This window comes from Oncorhynchus clarkii, chromosome 2, assembly GCF_045791955.1.
Source record: "Oncorhynchus clarkii lewisi isolate Uvic-CL-2024 chromosome 2, UVic_Ocla_1.0, whole genome shotgun sequence".
NCBI classification, from domain to species: Eukaryota; Metazoa; Chordata; class Actinopteri; order Salmoniformes; family Salmonidae; genus Oncorhynchus; species Oncorhynchus clarkii.
Window position 1 is genome coordinate 87,502,399 of NC_092148.1, and position 18,816 is coordinate 87,521,214.

Here is an 18,816-nt window from a genome sequence, read left to right on the forward strand (position 1 = left end):
CAGGGAGAATGAGCTTGCATGGAATCAAACATATTTTATTTAATTACTCATGTGTTTCATTGTATATTCAACTTTTTGATACCAGAGTAGCTCTGATCTTAGCAAATTGTGTAACTGTGTGCATTGATAATAATGGATATATTTTAAGATATAGTTTTCTTATTCATATCATGTTAATTCCCAATTGCATAAACTCAAACTGGGTGAAACTGGGTGAATAGATACAGGTCAGAGTTCTCATGGTAAAGGCAAGCAAACTGTGTCAACAAAAGGCATGGCAGGGTCAAAGTTCACTCACTTTTCTGGCGAAAAAGTCTCATTCCTGAGTTTCTCACACACTGGAGAAGGTAAGCATTAAGAGCAGTATTGTTGGTAATGAGCTGATATGAATTATGGGAAATTGAATGAATGCCTAGTGCCATGTATACAAATATGTTAGTTATTATCAATTAATTAATATGCCTTAAATAATAACGGCATACTTGGGGATTTTGGCAATGAAACCCGTTATCTACATCCCCAGAGTCAGATTAACTTGTGTATACCATTTGTATGTCTGCGTGCAGTTTGAAGGAAGTTTCTAACTAGCTTTAGCGCATTTGCTCTAGTTAGCATTGGCTCTATTCAGGAGTTAGCTGTGTTGTTGGCTAGATATTGAACAAGTGTCCTGAAAAGAGAGCATATTTTCTATGCCAGGTGAAATCGCGCATCACTAGCTCATTGTTATGTATCAAAATAAATAACTAGAAAACAGCTTAAACATATACAGCTACTTCGTTATTTTGGCTGCACTGTTTGACATGACTGTAAATTAGCTGTAGTTGACTTAACAAGCGAGGGATAAGAACGTTACCAGCCAGTATGGAAATGGACCATTTAGAACGAACGGCTTGGGTCGCGTCCAAAGATGCAGAACAGAAGGACTGAACGACTGGGTACAGAACATAAAGACTGAACGACTGGGTACAGAACATAAAGACTGAACGACTGGGTACAGAACATAAAGACTGAACGACTGGGTACAGAACATAAAGACTGAACGACTGGGTACAGAACATGAAGACTGAACGACTGGGTACAGAACATGAAGACTGAACGACTGGGTACAGAACATAAAGACTGAACGACTGGGTACAGAACATAAAGACTGAACGACTGGGTACAGAGCATAAAGACTGAACGACTGGGTACAGAGCATAAAGACTGAACGACTGGGTACAGAACATAAAGACTGAACGACTGGGTACAGAACATAAAGACTGAACGACTGGGTACAGAACATAAAGACTGAACGACTGGGTACAGAACATAAAGACTGAACGACTGGGTACAGAACATGAAGACTGAACGACTGGGTACAGAACATGAAGACTGAACGACTGGGTACAGAACATAAAGACTGGACGACTGGGTACAGAACATAAAGACTGAACGACTGGGTACAGAGCATAAAGACTGAACGACTGGGTACAGAACATGAAGACTGAACGACTGGGTCGCGTCTCTGGCAACCGAACCAATAGAACGAATGACCAGCCGGATTTGGGTAGAAACCGCATGTGTCAGAACTATATCTTGTGAAAGGCTGAAATAGTGTGAATAAATTCATCAATAACGTTCATGAAAATATATCAATCATTTTAACATGTTGGTAACCCGTTAAAAAATGGCACGTTGGCCGTCCTGAGACGAACAACAACCGTGCCAATAGATCCTCCAAACACCGGCTTCTCGGGCATTATCACTTAACTGTATCACTGCTGGTCTAGCATAAAAAGCTAACTGTGACGATTCAGCCCTTATTATTTAAGTGGTCATTTGTGTAATAGACACCGGCTGGAATGCAGTTTTAACCAATCAGCATTCATGATTAGACCCACCCCTTGTATAATTAAGCAAACGCACCCAGGTTGGCACCGTAGGGGTCCACTTTGGGCTGTAACAAAAGGCCCGGCTTGGGCTACATGCACTGGGCCCGTGGGTTTTTGCTCATGGGCAAATAGTTGGCCCCTAATTGTTGACAGCCCTTATTCAGCCCCAAATAAATGTGGGCAGCCCAGTACCAGCCCACAAGAAGCCTTATGTTATTTGGCCTGCCCTCGTTGGGTCAATTACAGTCCAAATGAAAGTTTGATGGTCTAGTGATAAATTCCCAAATATTACCCGCATTCTACCCAAACAGCTGCAGTAAACCTGTTAATTCTGGAGGTATAAAATCAATATTTTAAGTTCCAAAAAATGTAATAAACAAATACCACATGTTCAAATTCAATAGATTTTGTCAATATTAAATAACAGTTACGGTTGAAGTGGGAAGTTTACATACACCTTAGCCAAATACATTTAAACTCCGTTTTTCACAGTTCCTGACATTTAATCCAGTAAAAATTCCCTGTTTTAGGTCAGTTAGGATCACCACTTTATTTTAAGAATGTGAAATCAGAATAATAGTTGAGAGAATAATTTATTTCAGCTTTTATTTCTTTCATCACATTCCCAGTCGGTCAGAAGTTTACATACACTCAATTAGTATTTGGTAGCATTGCCTTTAAATTGTTTAACTTGGGTCAAACGTTATGGGTAGCCTTCCACAAGCTTCCCACAATAAATTGGGTGAATTTTGGCCCATTCCTCCTGACAGAGCTGGTGTAACTGAGTCAGGTTTGAGGGCCTCCTTGCTCGCACACGCTTTTTCAGTTCTGCCCACAAATTTTCTATAGGTTGAGGTCAGGGCTTTGTGATGGCCACTCAATACCTTGACTTTGTTGTCCTTAAGGCATTTTGCCACAACTTTGGAAGTATGCTTGGGGTCATTGTCCATTTGGAAGACCCATTTGTGACCAAGCTTTAACCTCCTGACTGATCTCTTGAGATGTTGCTTCAATATATCCACATAATTTCCCTTCTTCATGATGCCATCTATTTTGTGAAGTGCACCAGTCCCTCCTGCAGCAAAGCACCCCCACAATATGATGCTGCCACCCCTGTGCTTCACAGTTGGGATGGTGTTCTTCGGCTTGCAAGCCTCCCCCTTTTCCTCCAAACATAACAATGGTCATTATGGCCAAACAGTTCTATTATTGTTTCATCAGACCAGAGGACATTTCTCCAAAAAGTACGATCTTTGTCCCCATGTGCAGTTGCAAACCGTAGTCTGGCTTTTTTATGGTAGTTTTGGAGCAGTGGCTTCGTCCTTGCTGAGCGGCCTTTCAGGTTATGTCGATATAGGACTCGTTTTACTGTGGACATGGATACTTTTGTACCGGTTTCCTCCAGCATCTTCACAAGGTCCTTTGCTGTTGTTCTGGGATTGATTGGCACTTTTCGTACTAAAGTACGTTTATCTCTAGGCGTCTCCTTCCTGAGCGGTATGATGGCTGCGTGGTCCCATGGTGTTTATACTTGCGTACTATTGTTTGTACAGATGAATGTGGTACCTTCATGGGTTTGGAAATTGCTCCCATGGATGAACCAGACTTGTGGAGGTCTACAATTTTTCTGAGGAAATCGTAAAGGTCTTGGTTTTCCCATGATGTCAAGCAAAGAGGCACTGGGTTTGAAGGTAGGCCTTGAAATACATCCACAGGTACACCTCCAATTGACTCAAATGATGTCAATAAGCCTATCAGAATCTTCTAAAGTCATGACATCATTTCCTGGAATTTTCCAAGCTGTTTAAAGGCACAGTCAACTTAGTGTATGTAAACCTCTGACCCACTGGAATTGTGATATAGTGAATTATAAGTTAAATAATCTGTCTGTAAACAATTTTTGGAAAAATTACTTGTCATGCACAAAGTAGATATCCTAACCGGCTTGCCAAAACTATAGTTTAGCAAGAAATTTGGAGTGGTTGAAAAACGAGTTTCAATGACTCCATCCTAAGTGTATGTAATCTTCTGACTTCAACTGTAAGTACCTCAGCGTCTGAATGGAGTCTTAGGTTAATATCAAGTAAATACAATTAAAAAGGGCAAGATTTTCTAACAATTGGCTAATATAATAAAATGAATATACAAGATTTTTTCTGAGAAAAAACAAGCATAACATTCTGTGTATTTAAGTATGACTTGAATGGAGTCTTTAGCTTAAAATTACAATACAATTTTCAATTAAGAAAGTATGCTTTCAAAGTGAGGTTACAACTTCAACATGCACAACACTGACATTTCATTAACATAACATGAACATTTTAATGGTTTAAATATACAGAGACACACCACACCACATAATTACAAATACATCAGCTGCTGGACAGAGTATACAGAATGTATGATTCTCATGTATAGCTCTCACAGCTGCTGTACAGAGTATACAGAATGTATGATTCTCATGTATAGCTTTCACAGCTGCTGGACAGAGTATACAGAATGTTTGATTCTCATGTATAGCTCTCACAGCTGCTGTACAGAGTGACAGTTTAGTTTCTCAGGCTGTTTTCACATCAGAAAAAGCTGAGGTTGACTGTGGGGCTAAAATGTAAACACAATCCCCATTTTTGACCTTGGTTCCAGCAACCAAACGTTTAGACATGAACCTCAAGGACTAGGCTGATACGTATCTGTACAGACAGCCTCCGAGACAAAGTAGTTCCAGTTCTCTCTCTCCACCTTTCCTCCCCTACTCTTTCTCCTGTGTAGCAACATCTCAGATTGTCTTGTGCTCCCCTTGCTCTCTTTCACCCATCTTGTCTTAGTGTGTAGTTAGCTCCTCCCATTAGTCTCTCTCAGTCCGTTAGAGTGCAGATGAGTTGGAGTGATGAAGGGCCACCTCACTGACAACTCTGCAGTGAGCACCACACAGTCACCCACAACTATACACAGTCACCTACAACTATAACCTCTGTTAGTGTGAGACGAGTCTCAGACAAGATGGGTGAACGAGAGCAAGGGGAGCACAAGACAATCTGAGATGTTGCTACACAGGAGAAAGAGTAGGGGCGGAAAGGTGGAGAGAACGAACACTGGAACTACTTTGTCCCGGAGGCTGTCTGTGTACAGGTACGTAATAGCCCAGTCCTTGAGGTTCACGTCTAAACGTTTGGTTGCTGGACCCAAGTTTAATGTCAAGTCAGCTCTCACATAGCAAATTTATTGAGCTCACTCTTCCCCAAAGTCTTGTGTCTGTTGCCTCAGATGTCTTTCAAACCGCTCCTTGCGTCCTCCACTACGGTCACGTGAGTTCATCAACCAGATCTTGATCTCCTCTTCAACTGTTGCATCTTGAGGCCTGGGTTGGATAGGGCTTTTCCTGACTGTATCTGAAAAAAAATCACATTTGTAACAGTGAACTGGGTGTGGTATGCAATATGAAGATGACCAGACTCTGTGAACCCGGTGACAGGTCCAGTTGAAGACCCTAGAGCATACAGACATATAGGGGTCAGATCATAGGATCGCCATATATCATGAGAAAGCAACGGGTGTCTAGTAGGAAGATGGCAGAAACCATATTTTACACTACGATAAACCACCCCCTCCCTCCCTCCCACATATAAGCAGCATATGTCATGCTTACTATAGCCAACAAGGTTCCCATGGCGACACATTGATATTCTACATAATTAACATGTCAGGCCATAGTCGGAGTTGGAGTTAAAACAGTTGCAGTTTCAAACATTTAAATCACGGATGTCTAGGTGCTCGAAAGAATGTGAAAATGTTTGAGATTCCACCGGATGTACCTGCAACAACCTTCCTTAGCCCCAGGTTGTAAAAGGGTATTTTGTCATTCGTGCCTTTCCAGTTGAGCTGCCAGAGCATGACTTATCATCCTTCTTGTTGTCGCTTGGACATCATAACCTCCAATGGTCCCCAGATATGTCATTTTCAAATCAAGGGAAATCAATAAAAGCTACATGTGTAAAGGAAAGAGACACTATTAGTAAGAAAGTAATTACTGTATTGAGTGAGTTTACCAAGTCTTCTAGACTTTGGTGGTCCTCAATTTTTTGTTCCAGGCGATCAAGTTCATCATAGTTTTGTAAGGGTAGGCTGATGTCGTCAGATAAAGTGACCTCCTGCTTTACTTGATCGAGAGACCTGACACCACTCTCTCAAGTTGTCAGTCTGTCCTTAGTTTCTTCAAGCGCATTGACCAAGTACTATCAATACCTGACAAGAAAGCATCTAATCACAAACTTTGACCACATGTACTCAGCGAGACTTAAAGCCCAATTGTGTTATTTTTATCATTTCGGCTTAGCAAAGAATTTTTGCAAGACATACCTGCAGACAGAGAGTGGCTAGCAGGCGCTAAAGGATTGCTTGGAGTCAGAGAGCGTCTTGCAGATTGGGGGTGACTCAAAGAAAGTGAGTTGTTCATAGGGTTGCTGGTAGACGGAGAGTTACTGGGAGGTGAAGGTATTGGCAAACTTAATGGTAGTGGTGGGACTGGAAGCACAGATTACTGGACACAGGTCTCTTGCACTTGGAAACATCTGTTGCCTTTTCGGAGGGGCTGGCTCCAAATCAATGTATTGCTTGATTGTTCTGGTGAAAATAGAAAATGATTTCACATACATACCAAGACCACAAAAATATTAATGTAAAGATGGTTCACATAACTTTTGCTGTAATTATAACCACTATTTATTTTTATAGCACTTGCAAGCCAAAAATTGCCCACAACTTGTGTAAATGTCATACCACATGCAGGACACACACGGTTGAACCTGCTGTGCTTTAAAGTTGTCATCTCATATGAAATCCATGTTTCACCAGGTACTTCATGAGTCACTAAAGCTCTCTTGCGTTTGTTCGGATCGGTTTAAGGTGGCCATAACGTATCCATGTACGCATCCTGTATCCATGTACTACTAACAATCCCAACTGAATGATACAGAAACTCTTCAATGTGATACTGGGCCATTGGTAAGTAATATAGATCTCTGTAGGACAATTGAAAAATAAGAGTTTGAGAAATTCAGTAAATGGGTATAACAAAAAACGCTAAACCTTGATTATGTAGCAATGGCGTGGCTGCCCAATCTGTGCCCATTGGGATCAAAATGTCCAATAGGTGGTGAACTTGGTCTCTTAGTTGAGGATGGCATGCTTTATAGACACCAATGTCTTTTGAATCCAGGGGACTGGAGAAGAGTGTCAAGAACTTCCTGAAAATAATGTACTCCTCCCTGTGCGATCATCTCGTAGGATGTTCTGTACCAGTCCCAGGTCTCCTTTAACACAGTTGTCCCCAGTGGTTGTGGCAATGCTGAACTGTTCAAATATAGCCTTTAGAAACTGGGTGCAGTGAGAGAGTGAGGGAATGGTTGGGCCTCTATATAGTGTTTTCTTTTCAGAGAATGTTTCTTTTCCTCAGTTCTCTTTATGGATGGGAGCGTTCTCTCGAGTAATTTGGTGATTTAATTGGTTTGTGAACAAATTGTGGTTTCCGGCAAACTTTCTTCAACTTGTTCATAGTTTTCAAAAGGAAAAGACAACACTATCTAAGGACCCAAACCTCCTCATATCCTCTGCCAAGAGTCAGATTATGGACATTGTAGACCAACTCTTCAATGCCATACAAATTCTCAAACTCACTGAGGAAGTGTTTGAGGTCATCTGCATAGCCACAGTAGTAACAGCACAAGGCAGGGAAGTTGCCGTAGTGGGAGAAGGAAAGGATGTCTTGCAACACCACAGGGCCTGTGTATAATAATAATTGGCAGAATTCGGTTCCTTTCCATCTGTCTATTTCTTCCAGTCGTCTTGGTTCTCTGAAACTCCATTGGAATGTGCTGTCTGATTTGACACCAACCTCTCAGAGGTGGCGCTCACTGCCCGAGATCCCAATCTACAAGAAAAATCCCTTTTCATCTAAAAATACATCAACTTCCGAGTTACTCTAAGACAAACAGGGTGCATGTAGTCAATAATGAACGTTGTGACCATGCCTATGTTCAACAGGGTAACAGGAGATTGGCCTTTATTGTGATTTTCATCTTCCTGTCTCAAACTGATCTGTGTGGAGTGTAGCTGTTTTATCTCAGAACGTCATGATTCTCGACATTAGACCCCTTCCTGAGTGCAGCGCTCACACCCACTGTACCCATAATGGCCCTTAATGTTATTGTATGGAATAATCTTGCTGGAGCATCACAAATGAAACAACCAAACTGTAAAGGAATGATTTCCCTGCCACATCAAAACCCTCCTGTAGTCTCCCTACCTCCTCCACAAAGTCGTACAAATATTCCCCCAAATCATGTGGTTTACTCTTGCCAGAAAACACCAATCACAAAGGGCTCCTTCTCAAGAGATTTTGCATAAACTTGTCCACAACTGCAAAGAATAGCTCTTGTATAAGGGCAAACCATCAACATTCACTTGGAGGCCAATGGTGTTGTTGGCAATGTTTAAGTGGCGGCTGGATATTATCTTAAGACGCAATGCCAAGGTGTAAATAATCGCCACCCTTAATGGTTTGAAAGTTGGATTCTATTTTTGCTGTTTGTAGGACAGTGCGAGCTTGCCTTCCTAGATTTAGATGGAATTCCTTCAGCACACCAAGAAGATCTGAGAGGGTGTTCTGTGGTGTATAATTTCTCAATGCCCACTCACATAACACCTTGCATAACTTTGCGGAATTATCTTCCTCCTCATCAAAGCTGTCACTTGTCTCATCACTATCGTCACCAACAAGATTTATCAAAATAACTTAAGCAGTCCAGATACACATCATCTTCTTCATGATTAGGCTCCTCGTGGAGATTCAATTCTGGATGAATGTCTTCTAACACTTGAGAATCATTAATATTTTCTAGTGAAGATGATTAATTGGCAAACGATTGGAGTATTCTAAATGTGCGCCTTCGTTTCATCCAATAACTTCTGCCGGACATAACTGCCTTTGGACAGCCATTACTACTGCAAGTCAATTATGCTTCAGACAAACTGACTAAATTCAGAGGATGACTGACTGAGGCTTTGGTTCAGTGTAGGTTTCAGCAAATCTGAAAAGAAGAAGAGGTGAACCAGTGTGGTTTATGTGAAAAATGTGGGTTAAGTATACGGGATATGGTACAACTAAATTATGGACACATCATTTGATCGATTCATGTTACTTGCCTTGCAAAAGTTAGACAGTTACACATTAAATGGACAATTTTACTGTATCCAAATGAGCTAGCTGTCTATTGAATATCACCACAGGAAAGTATGGTGGCAACTAACTTGCTTAGCCAGTCAGGTTAGAAGTGCACACCTCTAGATGCTAGCTGTGGTAACGTTAGTCCAAAACCAGTAACCTTAAAATAGCAACCTATTAAGTTACATAGATGTATAAGCTTACTCCCTTACACTACATGTATACATTTATCTCAAGTTAGTTATGCCCCCTTTCATAGATGTTACTTAGCTGAGACTTGAGTCTTATTAGCCAAGTGATCTTAATCCATTTAGGCTTTGCTGTGTAGTATTTTTATGCTAATCGTGAGCTAAAATCGTAATGGCAGTAACCAGAAGTCTATGGTGGCGGTTAAGCTCCAACATTACATAATTAATCATAGTGCTAACGTTAGCCTAGCTAGTTAACGTTAGCTATTCTAGCTCTTGCTAAATGAATGTTGTTTGCCAGACGAGCAATGTTACCATCGGTAAAATATTCAAACCATTTTAGTCTAGGTATCGTTTTTACTAAGTTATTAACAAAACGGTTAACAGATGTTATGGCTGAGCCGATCGCTTACCTGTCAGTTTGTGAAGTCGACAGTTCCCTCAAAAACAGTTCACATTTAAACGCGGGCTCGTGTACGTGTTTAAAGAGTGCAGAGTCCAATCCCAACCGCTCAGTGGTGGCCCATGATGTTATCGACCCGAGAGGGGCCACTGATTTCACAGCCGCATCTCAGCCCCAAAGGGGCCCCGCTCAGTCATGTTTGCTGGGTAAGGCCCGAGGAGGTGTGGTATATGGCCAATATACCACGGCTAAGGGCTGTTCTTTTGCACGGTAGAGTGCCTGGAGACCACCCTTTTCCATGGTAAATTGGCCATATACCACAAACCCCTGAGGTGCCATATTGCTATTATAAACTGGTTACCAATGTAATTAGAGCAGTACAAATGAATGCTTTGTCATATGGTGGTATAGGGCCTGATATACCACGGCTGTCAGCCAATCAGCATTCAGGGATTGAACCACCCAGTTTATAATGTGTAATAAGGCCTTTTTTGTGTGTGAACTTTATACATTATGTGACCCTAACTTTGACAGAGCCCTTTCCTCAATTATTTTTTAAAGTAGTAGTTCTATTAAGTTACAATTGACTGGGTTTTTCTCTACCAGTATGACTTAATATGAATAAGTATACCTTTATTTTGAATCAGTTCTTGAATGTAGCAGGATAAGAATACAAAACACTCCACTTATTTCACAATGTTGCAGGCAGCACTGATATTCCGGGTGTAGATTTACTGCTGTGTGCCCCAATAGGGGAGGAGGTGGGGGGGGGGGGGGGGGGGTTACTTTATCCCAACTAACTAGAGCATGGAAATCTACTTAATGGGTGAATTGTGTGTGCCTTGCAGTGACTTGGTTGGCTACTCACTGCTGCTTTTGATGCCCGGGAATCCAAGGCTGAGAAATCTGTTTTGTTTTCCATCATGAAATTAAGGTAACTCCCTGTGATTACGTTTTGTTCTGTTACTTGGATATGCCATTTTGACAAAAGTTTGGTTGTTGTTTTTAAAATGTTATTCTTGAATTCTGATTAGTTTATTCTGCTGTCATTGTTTCCCTTAGATATTCTGAGTTGAGGTTGCTGAAGGAAGTATCTGCACAACTCCTAAAACGTGACATCACAACATTTCACAGGAGATTATGCAAAAATGGTAAAGTCAGCCCCTGCTATAATAATACAAAAATATTAAAAGACTTGACTTTGAACTTACCCTCATTGTAATATTGAAGTCGGATTCAAATATTTATATTCCTTATATTTCAAAAAAAGTAACCCCCCCCCCCCCCCCCAGATGGTCTCTTCCTTGTCCACCCGGCAGTATCCCAGGCATTGGCAGAAAACAGAGCAGTGGTGGCACTAGAGAGCACCATCATCACCCATGGCATGCCATACCCACACAACCTGAGGTATGTGCTGCAAAGATGTCAAAATGGGAAGGACTTTGTGTTAGACAGAAAGTCCCTGATATAAAATATAATCCATGCTATTGTAACAGTATAAGTTTAGACCGTCCCCTCTCCCATACCCGGGCGCGAACCAGGGACCTTCTGCACACATCAACAGTCACCCTCGAAGCGTCGTTACCCATCGCTCCACAAATGCCACGGCCCTTGCAGAGCAAGGGGAACCACTACTTCAAGGTCTCAGAGCAAGTGACGTCACTGATTGAAACGCTATTTAGCGCACACCGCTAACTAAGCTAGCCGTTTCACATCCGTTACACTATCAAGCTTATTTATTCTAGCAACCTTACATGTACCTACCTCGTTTAGCAGACGCTCTTATCCAGAGAGACTTACAGGAGCAATTAGTGCCTTGCTCAAGGGCACATCGCCAGATGTTTCACTTAGTTGGCTCAGGGAATTGAACCAGCAACTTTCCGGTTACTGGCCAAACGCTCTTAACCACTAGATTACCTGCCGCCCTTAATTCAGTATTAGAAGTTACTGCTTTCAACAGTCACTGATTTTCCTCATTCAGCACAGCCAAAGCGGTAGAAGCCATAGTAAGGACAGAGGGAGCCATTCCTGCCACTGTTGGGCTGCTCCAGGGCAGGGTTCATGTGGGGTTGTCTTCAGAAGAACTGGACTACCTAGCACGGAGTAAGACGTCGCTGAAAGTGTCCCGCCGAGACCTGCCCTATGCCATCAGCAAGGTGAGCACCTGTCAAGGTTGGACAAACAACTGAAAAGCCACTCCATTCAGTCTTATTCAGATTGAATACCTTGCTTACCGGTGTGTGTGTGTGTTCTCCAGGGTCTCTGTGGTGGCACTACGGTTTCAGGCACCATAATAGCAGCACACAGAGCCGGTATCCATGTCTTTGTCACTGGGGGTGTTGGAGGAGTGCACCGAGATGGAGAGAATAGTAAGTACAATATCCCAAAGTGAAATGTTATTGGTTGGACACTACTGTAGCCTCAGTGAAATGTTATTGGTTGGAAGTTACTGTAGCCTCAGTGAAATGTTATTGGTTGGACACTACTGTAGCCTCAGTGAAATGTTATTGGTTGGACACTACTGTAGCCTCAGTGAAATTACACAGCAGGGAGACTTCATGTTTAGGATACAGAAATAGAAAACAACAAAAGGTATTGAAATTGTTAACTGACCATCTTCTCAGGTATGGATATCAGTGCAGATCTGACAGAGCTAGGCAGGACTCCCATTGCTGTGGTTTCAGCTGGAGTGAAGTCCATTCTCGACATTGGCCGCACCCTGGAGTACTTGGTTAGTGGTAATTGCTAGATGGTTTTATACATGGACAAATGCAGAGATTCCATTGCAAGAGATTCCATTGCAAGAGATTCCATTGCAAGAGATTCCATTACATCGCAAATAATTATTAATAATTGTGTTTTCTTCAGGAGACACAGGGTGTGTGTGTCGCCACATTTGGGACCTCCATGAATTTCCCCGCTTTCTTCTCTCCACAAAGTGGGTTTACCTCCCCTTACCATGTCAACAATGCTGAGGAGGCTGCTGATCTCATTGGTGACGCAGCTCAATATTTTATGTCTGAGTAGCAACATTTTCCAACTGACTCGAAATTGCTGTTATTTCAGGGTCATTCTGAGCTGTTAATCTAGGCATGATTATAAGATATCATGCTTATGACAAATCTTACAATGTATTGTGACTGCATCATAATGTACTATACCTGTCTCTTTCCCCTGGCCTACAGCGGGTAACCTGTCCCTGGGTCTACAGAGTGGCCTGCTGCTGGCTGTGCCCATCCCTAAGGAGCATGCAGCAGCTGGAGAACAGATTGAGAACGCTATACAGGCTGCACTGGCAGAGGCTAAGTAAGAAAACACTGCATTGTAACATATTATGATCTCTCCACCTGACTTGACTGTAGTTGAATTAAGCAATAAAGCCCGAGGAGGTATGGTATATGGCCAATATACCACGACTAACGGCTGTTCTTTAAGCGCGACACAACGCGGAGTGCCTGGACACAGCCCTTAGCCGTGATATATTGGCCATATACCACAAACCCCCTAGGTGCCTTGTTGCTATTAAAAAACGGGTTACCAACGTAACCAGAGCAGTAAAAATAAATGTTTTGTCATACCCGTGGTATATGGCCTGATATACTACGGCTGTCAGCCAATCACCATTCAGGGCTTGACCCACCCAGTTTAAAATCCCTAATACATGTTTTTGGATATGTATGTTGCCTACTGGTAAATACCCATTAAATTTCTGGGTGTTTATATATGGAGTGTGCGACTTTCATTATTTTCATAGTTTATAGTTTATTCGCCGTTAGTCAGCACCTCCACACAAATACATTTTTCTGGGTGTGCGCCAGCTCATGTTTTTTAGCCTACTAAGGTATTGCTATAAAGCCCTATTTATTGAGCACTTTTCATGGTCTGTATGAGCTGGTGTAGTTTTCTGAACAGTTATTTCCTGATCTTTAGATAGCCGCTTGCATGACTGACAACACAGGAAGTTGCTTATCAGAGTTCCTGTTTGGTTGCCTTGATATGACAAGAAAAATATCAGCATTTCACCTCAGCCACACGATTAACTCTCTGTTGCCTTCGTACGTATTTCCCCCTGTAGTGTTGAAGGTATCAGAGGAAGGGATTTGACGCCCTTCGTTCTTCAAAAGGTCAACGAACTGACCCGAGGAAAGTCCCTCCAGGCTAGTATCCTTCTCTGATCAATAACGTGGTGTGAGAAAACCACGCTGCAGAGAGAGAGGGAGGGATCATATCAGAGTCATTCTTAGTGTAAGAAAATGTTTAAAAAATTATAATAATCTGACATAATTGTGGTTTTTATAACTTGTTTTATCGATGTATAACTGAATGTTTGTATCATCATTACATTAAGGTCCCTTAATCTGATATTCCCAAAGATATCGCTCTCATTCATAATAATGCCAGGGTAGGCAGTCAGATAGCCTGTGCACTGTCTAAACGAATGCAGAAGAAGACTTGGACACCTGCTCCTCACGGAAAGGAGAGAGAGAAAGATTCGGACTCTCAGCCAAACATTGTGAGTACTAGTCATATGTTCATCATCAATACACATGAACCAATCACTCTTGTCTTGCAGAGCACATCATTTTTCTTATTCTAGTTTTAGCTTGATGGACAGTGTGTAACATGCTTACTGTACAATAACACTGGCTCTTTCATCGCAGGTTGTCATAGGTGGTGTGAATGTGGATTTTATTGCCAAGGGGAAAACAAATAAGCTGGTGGTACGTTCACACAAACTCTGCTAATGTCAAGCATCTACTACTGCATGTCTGGAATATTCAATTGATGTCAATGACACATGGGTTTGTTTGATTGCTCAACAGTTTGGACAGACGAATCCTGGAAGTGTCTGCCAGTCATTTGGTGGAGTAGGAAAGAACCTTGCTGGTTAGTTATTTAAAGCAATAAGGCACCTCAGGGGTTTGTGGCATATGGCCAATATACCACGGCTAAGGGCTGTTCTTATGCACCACGCAACGCCCTTAGCCGTGGTATATTGGCCATATATCACAAACCCCCAAGGTGCCTTATTGCGTTTATAAACTGGTTCTCAACGTAATTTGAGCAGTACAAATAAATGTTTTGTCATAGAATGCTGTTCATTGAATACAGCTCGGCGTACAACACCGTAGTGCCCACGAAACTCATCACTAAGTCAATGACCCTGGGACTAAACACCTTCCTCTGCAACTGGATAATGGACTTCCTGACGGGCCGTCCCCAGGTGGTAAGGGTAGGCAACAACACGTCTGCCATGCTGATCCTCAACACTGGGGCCCCTCAGGGGTGCGTGCTTAGTCCCCTCCTGTACTCCCAGTTTACCCACGACTGCATGGCTAAACACGACTCCAACACCATCATCAAGTTTGCTGACGACACAACAGTGGTAGGAGGTCAGAGACCTGGCAGTGTGGTGCCAGGACAACAACCTCTCCCTCAATGTAAGCAAGACAAAGGAGATGATCATGGACTACAGGAAAAGGCGGGCTGAACAGGTCCCCATTAACATCGACGGGGCTGTAGTGGAGCGGGTCGAGAGTTTCAAGTTCGTTGGTGTCCACATCACCAATGAACTATCACGGTCCAAACACACCAAGACAGTCGTGACGAGGGCATGACAACACCTTTTCCCCCTCAGGAGATTGAAAAATTTTGCCATGGGTCCCCAGATCCTTAAAGTTATACAGCTGCACCATCGAGAGCATCCTGACCGGTTGGGTCACCGCCTGGCATAGCATCTGACCGTAAGGCGCTACAGAGGGTAGTGAGAACGGCCCAGTACATCACTGGGGCCGAGATTCCTGCCATCCAGGACCTATATACTAGGCGGTGTCAGAGGAAAGCCTAAAAATTGTCAGAGACTCCAGTCACCCAAGTCATATACTGTTTTCTCTGCTACCACACGGCAAGCGGTACCGGAGCGCCAAGTCTAGGTCCAAAAGGCTCCCTAGCAGCTTCTACCCCCAAGCCATAAGACTGCTGAGCAATTAATCAAATGGCCACCAGACTATTTCCCAGACTATTTACATTGATCCCCCCCAGCTGCACCAATGTGTCGGAGGAAACACCATGCACCTGGCGACCTGGTTAGCGTGCACTGCGCCCGGCCCGCCACAGGAGTTGCTAGTGAGCGATGAGACAAGGATATCCCTACCGGCCAAACCCTCCCTAACCCGGACGACGTTAGGCCAATTGTGCGTCGCCCCACAGACCTCCCGGTCGCGGCCGGCTGCGACAGAGCCTGGGCGCGAACCCAGAGTCTCTTTAGTCTACTTGGTAAATATTTTCGTAACTCTTTCTTGAACTGCACTGTTGGTTAAGGGCTTGTAAGTAAGCATTTCACGGTAAGGTCTACACTTGTTGTATTTGGCGCATGTGACAAATAAAGTTTGATTTGATTTCAGCATTCAGGGCTCAAACCACCAGTTTATAATGTGTAATTATGTCTACATAGCTCCTATATGTGGAAGAAAGGTTAATGAAACAGTTTAATGTTGACTTCTTGTGTGATATTTTACCCACCAGACTCTCTGAGCAGAATGGGCCAAAGACCTCTCTTCATCTCAGCTATTGGAACTGACTCTCACAGTGATGCTGTGCTGAACTACTGTCGGCACATGGTATGTATGTGGAGAAGATTTTAGAGAGGTGTTCTGAGTTGAGATCAGCACGTTTCCATTCAAATCAGAGTTGTGCGAGTTACTTATCTCAACTCTAAATCGGGCCTTTAATAAGTGGTAACAACTGAATGTTGTGACCATGTGCAAAGCGGAATGAATCACTCTCTCCCATAGTATTCTGGCATGACATTCTTTCCTCTTTTGATTTTCCTTTAGAACACCAGTGGTGTTGCTGTGCTTAAGGAGCAGCGGACTGCCACGTATTGTGCCGTAATCACTGAGAGCGGGGATCTGAGTCTGGGATTAGGCGACATGGACATTCACCAGCAAATCACAGAGCAGTATGTGAGTATTTCTGGGGCTCCCAAGTGACGTAGCGGTCTAAGGCACTGCATCTCAGGGCTTGAAGGGGTCACTACAGACCCTGGTTTGATTCCGGGCTGTATCACAACCGGCAGTGATTGGGAGTTCCATAGGGCGGCGCACAATTGGTCCAGCGTCGTCCGAGTTTGGCTGGGGTAGGCCACCATTGAAAATGTAACTGACTTGCCTAGTTAAATAAAGGTTTAATAAAAATAAATATTTATGAAGCAGGTACTTCATCTACATTTAAACTGTAAAAAATAATCTGATTTACTACACATAAAAGTACACATATCTAATGTTCTTGTTCATTATTGTGTTTTTTATAGAATAGCACTGAAAAATAACAACTTTGCCCATCTCTACATACAGGTGTCCCAGTTTGAGGAGAAGCTCTCAGCAGCCTCTCTCATGTGTCTGGACGGCAATATACCCGTCTCCACCATCAACTATGTTTGCTCTGTCGCCAAGAAGCATGCAGTGCCAGGTTAGCATATAGAGCTGAACGCTTTGACAGCAATCAATAGTGATCAATCACCATTTTCTTACCATCAGTGCATCGCTGTGTGATCAGGGCCCATATTCACAAAGAATCTGTGTGGGAGTGCTGATCTAGGATCAGGTCCTCCCTCCCCATGTCATCTTTTTCATTATGATCTAAAAAGGCAAAACGATCCTTTATCAGCACTCCCTCTCTGAGACGCTATATGAATACAGACCCTGATGTGATAAACTTGTGTTGCAGTGTGGTATGAGCCAACTGATTGTGACAAGGCCTGCAAGCCTTTCCTGTCAGACAGCTGGAAAGCCCTGGCCTACACCTCCCCCAACCTGGCTGAGCTGTGTACCATGAACAAGGCATTGGGCCTCCTGACACCTGCAGGTATGATAGTCAGTAATTCCTGCACTGAGATCATTTCTGGAGCCTACTGTATATAATATGTATTTAGCCTGGACGCAGCTATCTTTGTGCTGTGGAGCCAACTCCTATGCTTGGTGTAACAGTGACCATAGTCCGGGCTAGTATAATAGGTAATGCACACACTATGAAGTCTTTGTTTGAAAGCTCATCATCATGCACAAACTCCTGTCTGATTAATGAGGATGAGATCTTGTCTTGTGGTGTCAGTGCTGCCTAGCTCTGTGGAAGAAGTGCTGAGCTGTGCCATGGCTCTCGCACGCCCCCTGCTGGACCACCTGCAGTGTGTGGTGGTGACCCTGGGGGCCATGGGAGTGCTGCTGTGTGGAGAACATAACGCTGGGTCTGTAGACCTGCAGCCTAGGCGAGGAACAAGGGTAAGATGATACTATGTGTGTGTGTGTGTGTGTATATATATATATATATATATATATATATGTGTTATATCTCCGAACATTATGGTGATGATGTTTTTTTGTTTTCCAGAAGGGTCGGCTATGTGCCGTCCACTACTCTGCTCTGGCTCAGACCGCAGCCGAAATGGTGAATGTCTCAGGAGCCGGAGATAGGTCGGTAGCTATCTAGGGATTTAAAAAAAAATCTCCATAGGTGAATGTTGGTTTCCCACACACCCCTCTCTTCCCTCCTCAGTCTTGCAGGTGGGATATTGGCTGGTATGTTCCAGAGCAGAGACACTCACAGCTGTGTTAGGATGGGGCTCCTGGCAGCACGCCTGTCACTGGCCTCCCCACATCCCGTCTGCATCACTCTGACCACAGACTCTGTGGACCCAAACAAGTTCCAACCACCCCAATCGTGGCCTCAACCCAACCTCCTGTGGATGGAGGAATGAAGAAAGATCCATTACTATAATGTTATTATCTTGTTCAACCATCAACATAACTTTTCAATGTTTAGTTCAGGGGTGTCAAACTCATTGTATCCAATGGGCTGCATTTGGTCTTCATCGAGGTCCAGAGAGCTGCTCTGAAAATTGGTTATATTTCATCGCTGTCAAAATTAGCTAAATATTGTCCATCGTTTTGGGAATTTATTATGCTCCCTGCCTGTCTAGCTTTCCATTATGTGATTGTTTGCACCCCTGATGCTGTTAATTTGTATACATTTTGTCATAATTTTCAATAAAATACTTTAATGCTTCGATTTACTAAACTACTGTATTTCAAATGCCCTATCCTAGGCATATCATAGGTATGTTGACTGAAAATGCAA

At 43.0% G+C, this 18,816-nt stretch overlaps 1 protein-coding gene across 2 annotated transcripts; it reads left to right on the plus strand.

The window, feature by feature from the left end:
• The first annotated feature begins 292 nt into the window (after positions 1 to 292).
• Positions 293 to 18,751, plus strand: LOC139375590 (uncharacterized). Of its 2 annotated transcripts, none has more exons than XM_071117382.1 (20): positions 293 to 347; positions 10,530 to 10,615; positions 10,744 to 10,832; positions 10,974 to 11,088; positions 11,663 to 11,837; positions 11,939 to 12,050; positions 12,306 to 12,412; positions 12,550 to 12,676; positions 12,867 to 12,987; positions 13,757 to 13,842; positions 14,055 to 14,194; positions 14,343 to 14,402; positions 14,505 to 14,568; positions 16,207 to 16,301; positions 16,518 to 16,646; positions 17,037 to 17,151; positions 17,410 to 17,547; positions 17,794 to 17,960; positions 18,070 to 18,152; positions 18,235 to 18,751. In XM_071117382.1, the coding sequence occupies exons 2-20, from the start codon at positions 10,605 to 10,607 to the stop codon at positions 18,434 to 18,436; spliced, it is 2,136 nt and encodes a 711-aa protein (XP_070973483.1). In that variant the 5' UTR covers positions 293 to 347; positions 10,530 to 10,604; the 3' UTR covers positions 18,437 to 18,751. The 2 variants fall into 2 exon arrangements, with proteins under 2 accessions (XP_070973483.1, XP_070973491.1); XM_071117390.1 differs by lacking the exon at positions 293 to 347 and adding an exon at positions 6,721 to 6,872.
• The last annotated feature ends 65 nt before the right edge of the window (positions 18,752 to 18,816 follow it).

Excerpts from the sequence above, each read along its gene's own strand:
- LOC139375590 (XM_071117382.1), top strand. Across the intron at positions 11,089-11,662 it reads CCATACCCACACAACCTGAG|CACAGCCAAAGCGGTAGAAG; the intron begins GTATGTGCTGCA and ends TTCCTCATTCAG. Across the intron at positions 11,838-11,938 it reads TGCCCTATGCCATCAGCAAG|GGTCTCTGTGGTGGCACTAC; the intron begins GTGAGCACCTGT and ends TGTGTTCTCCAG.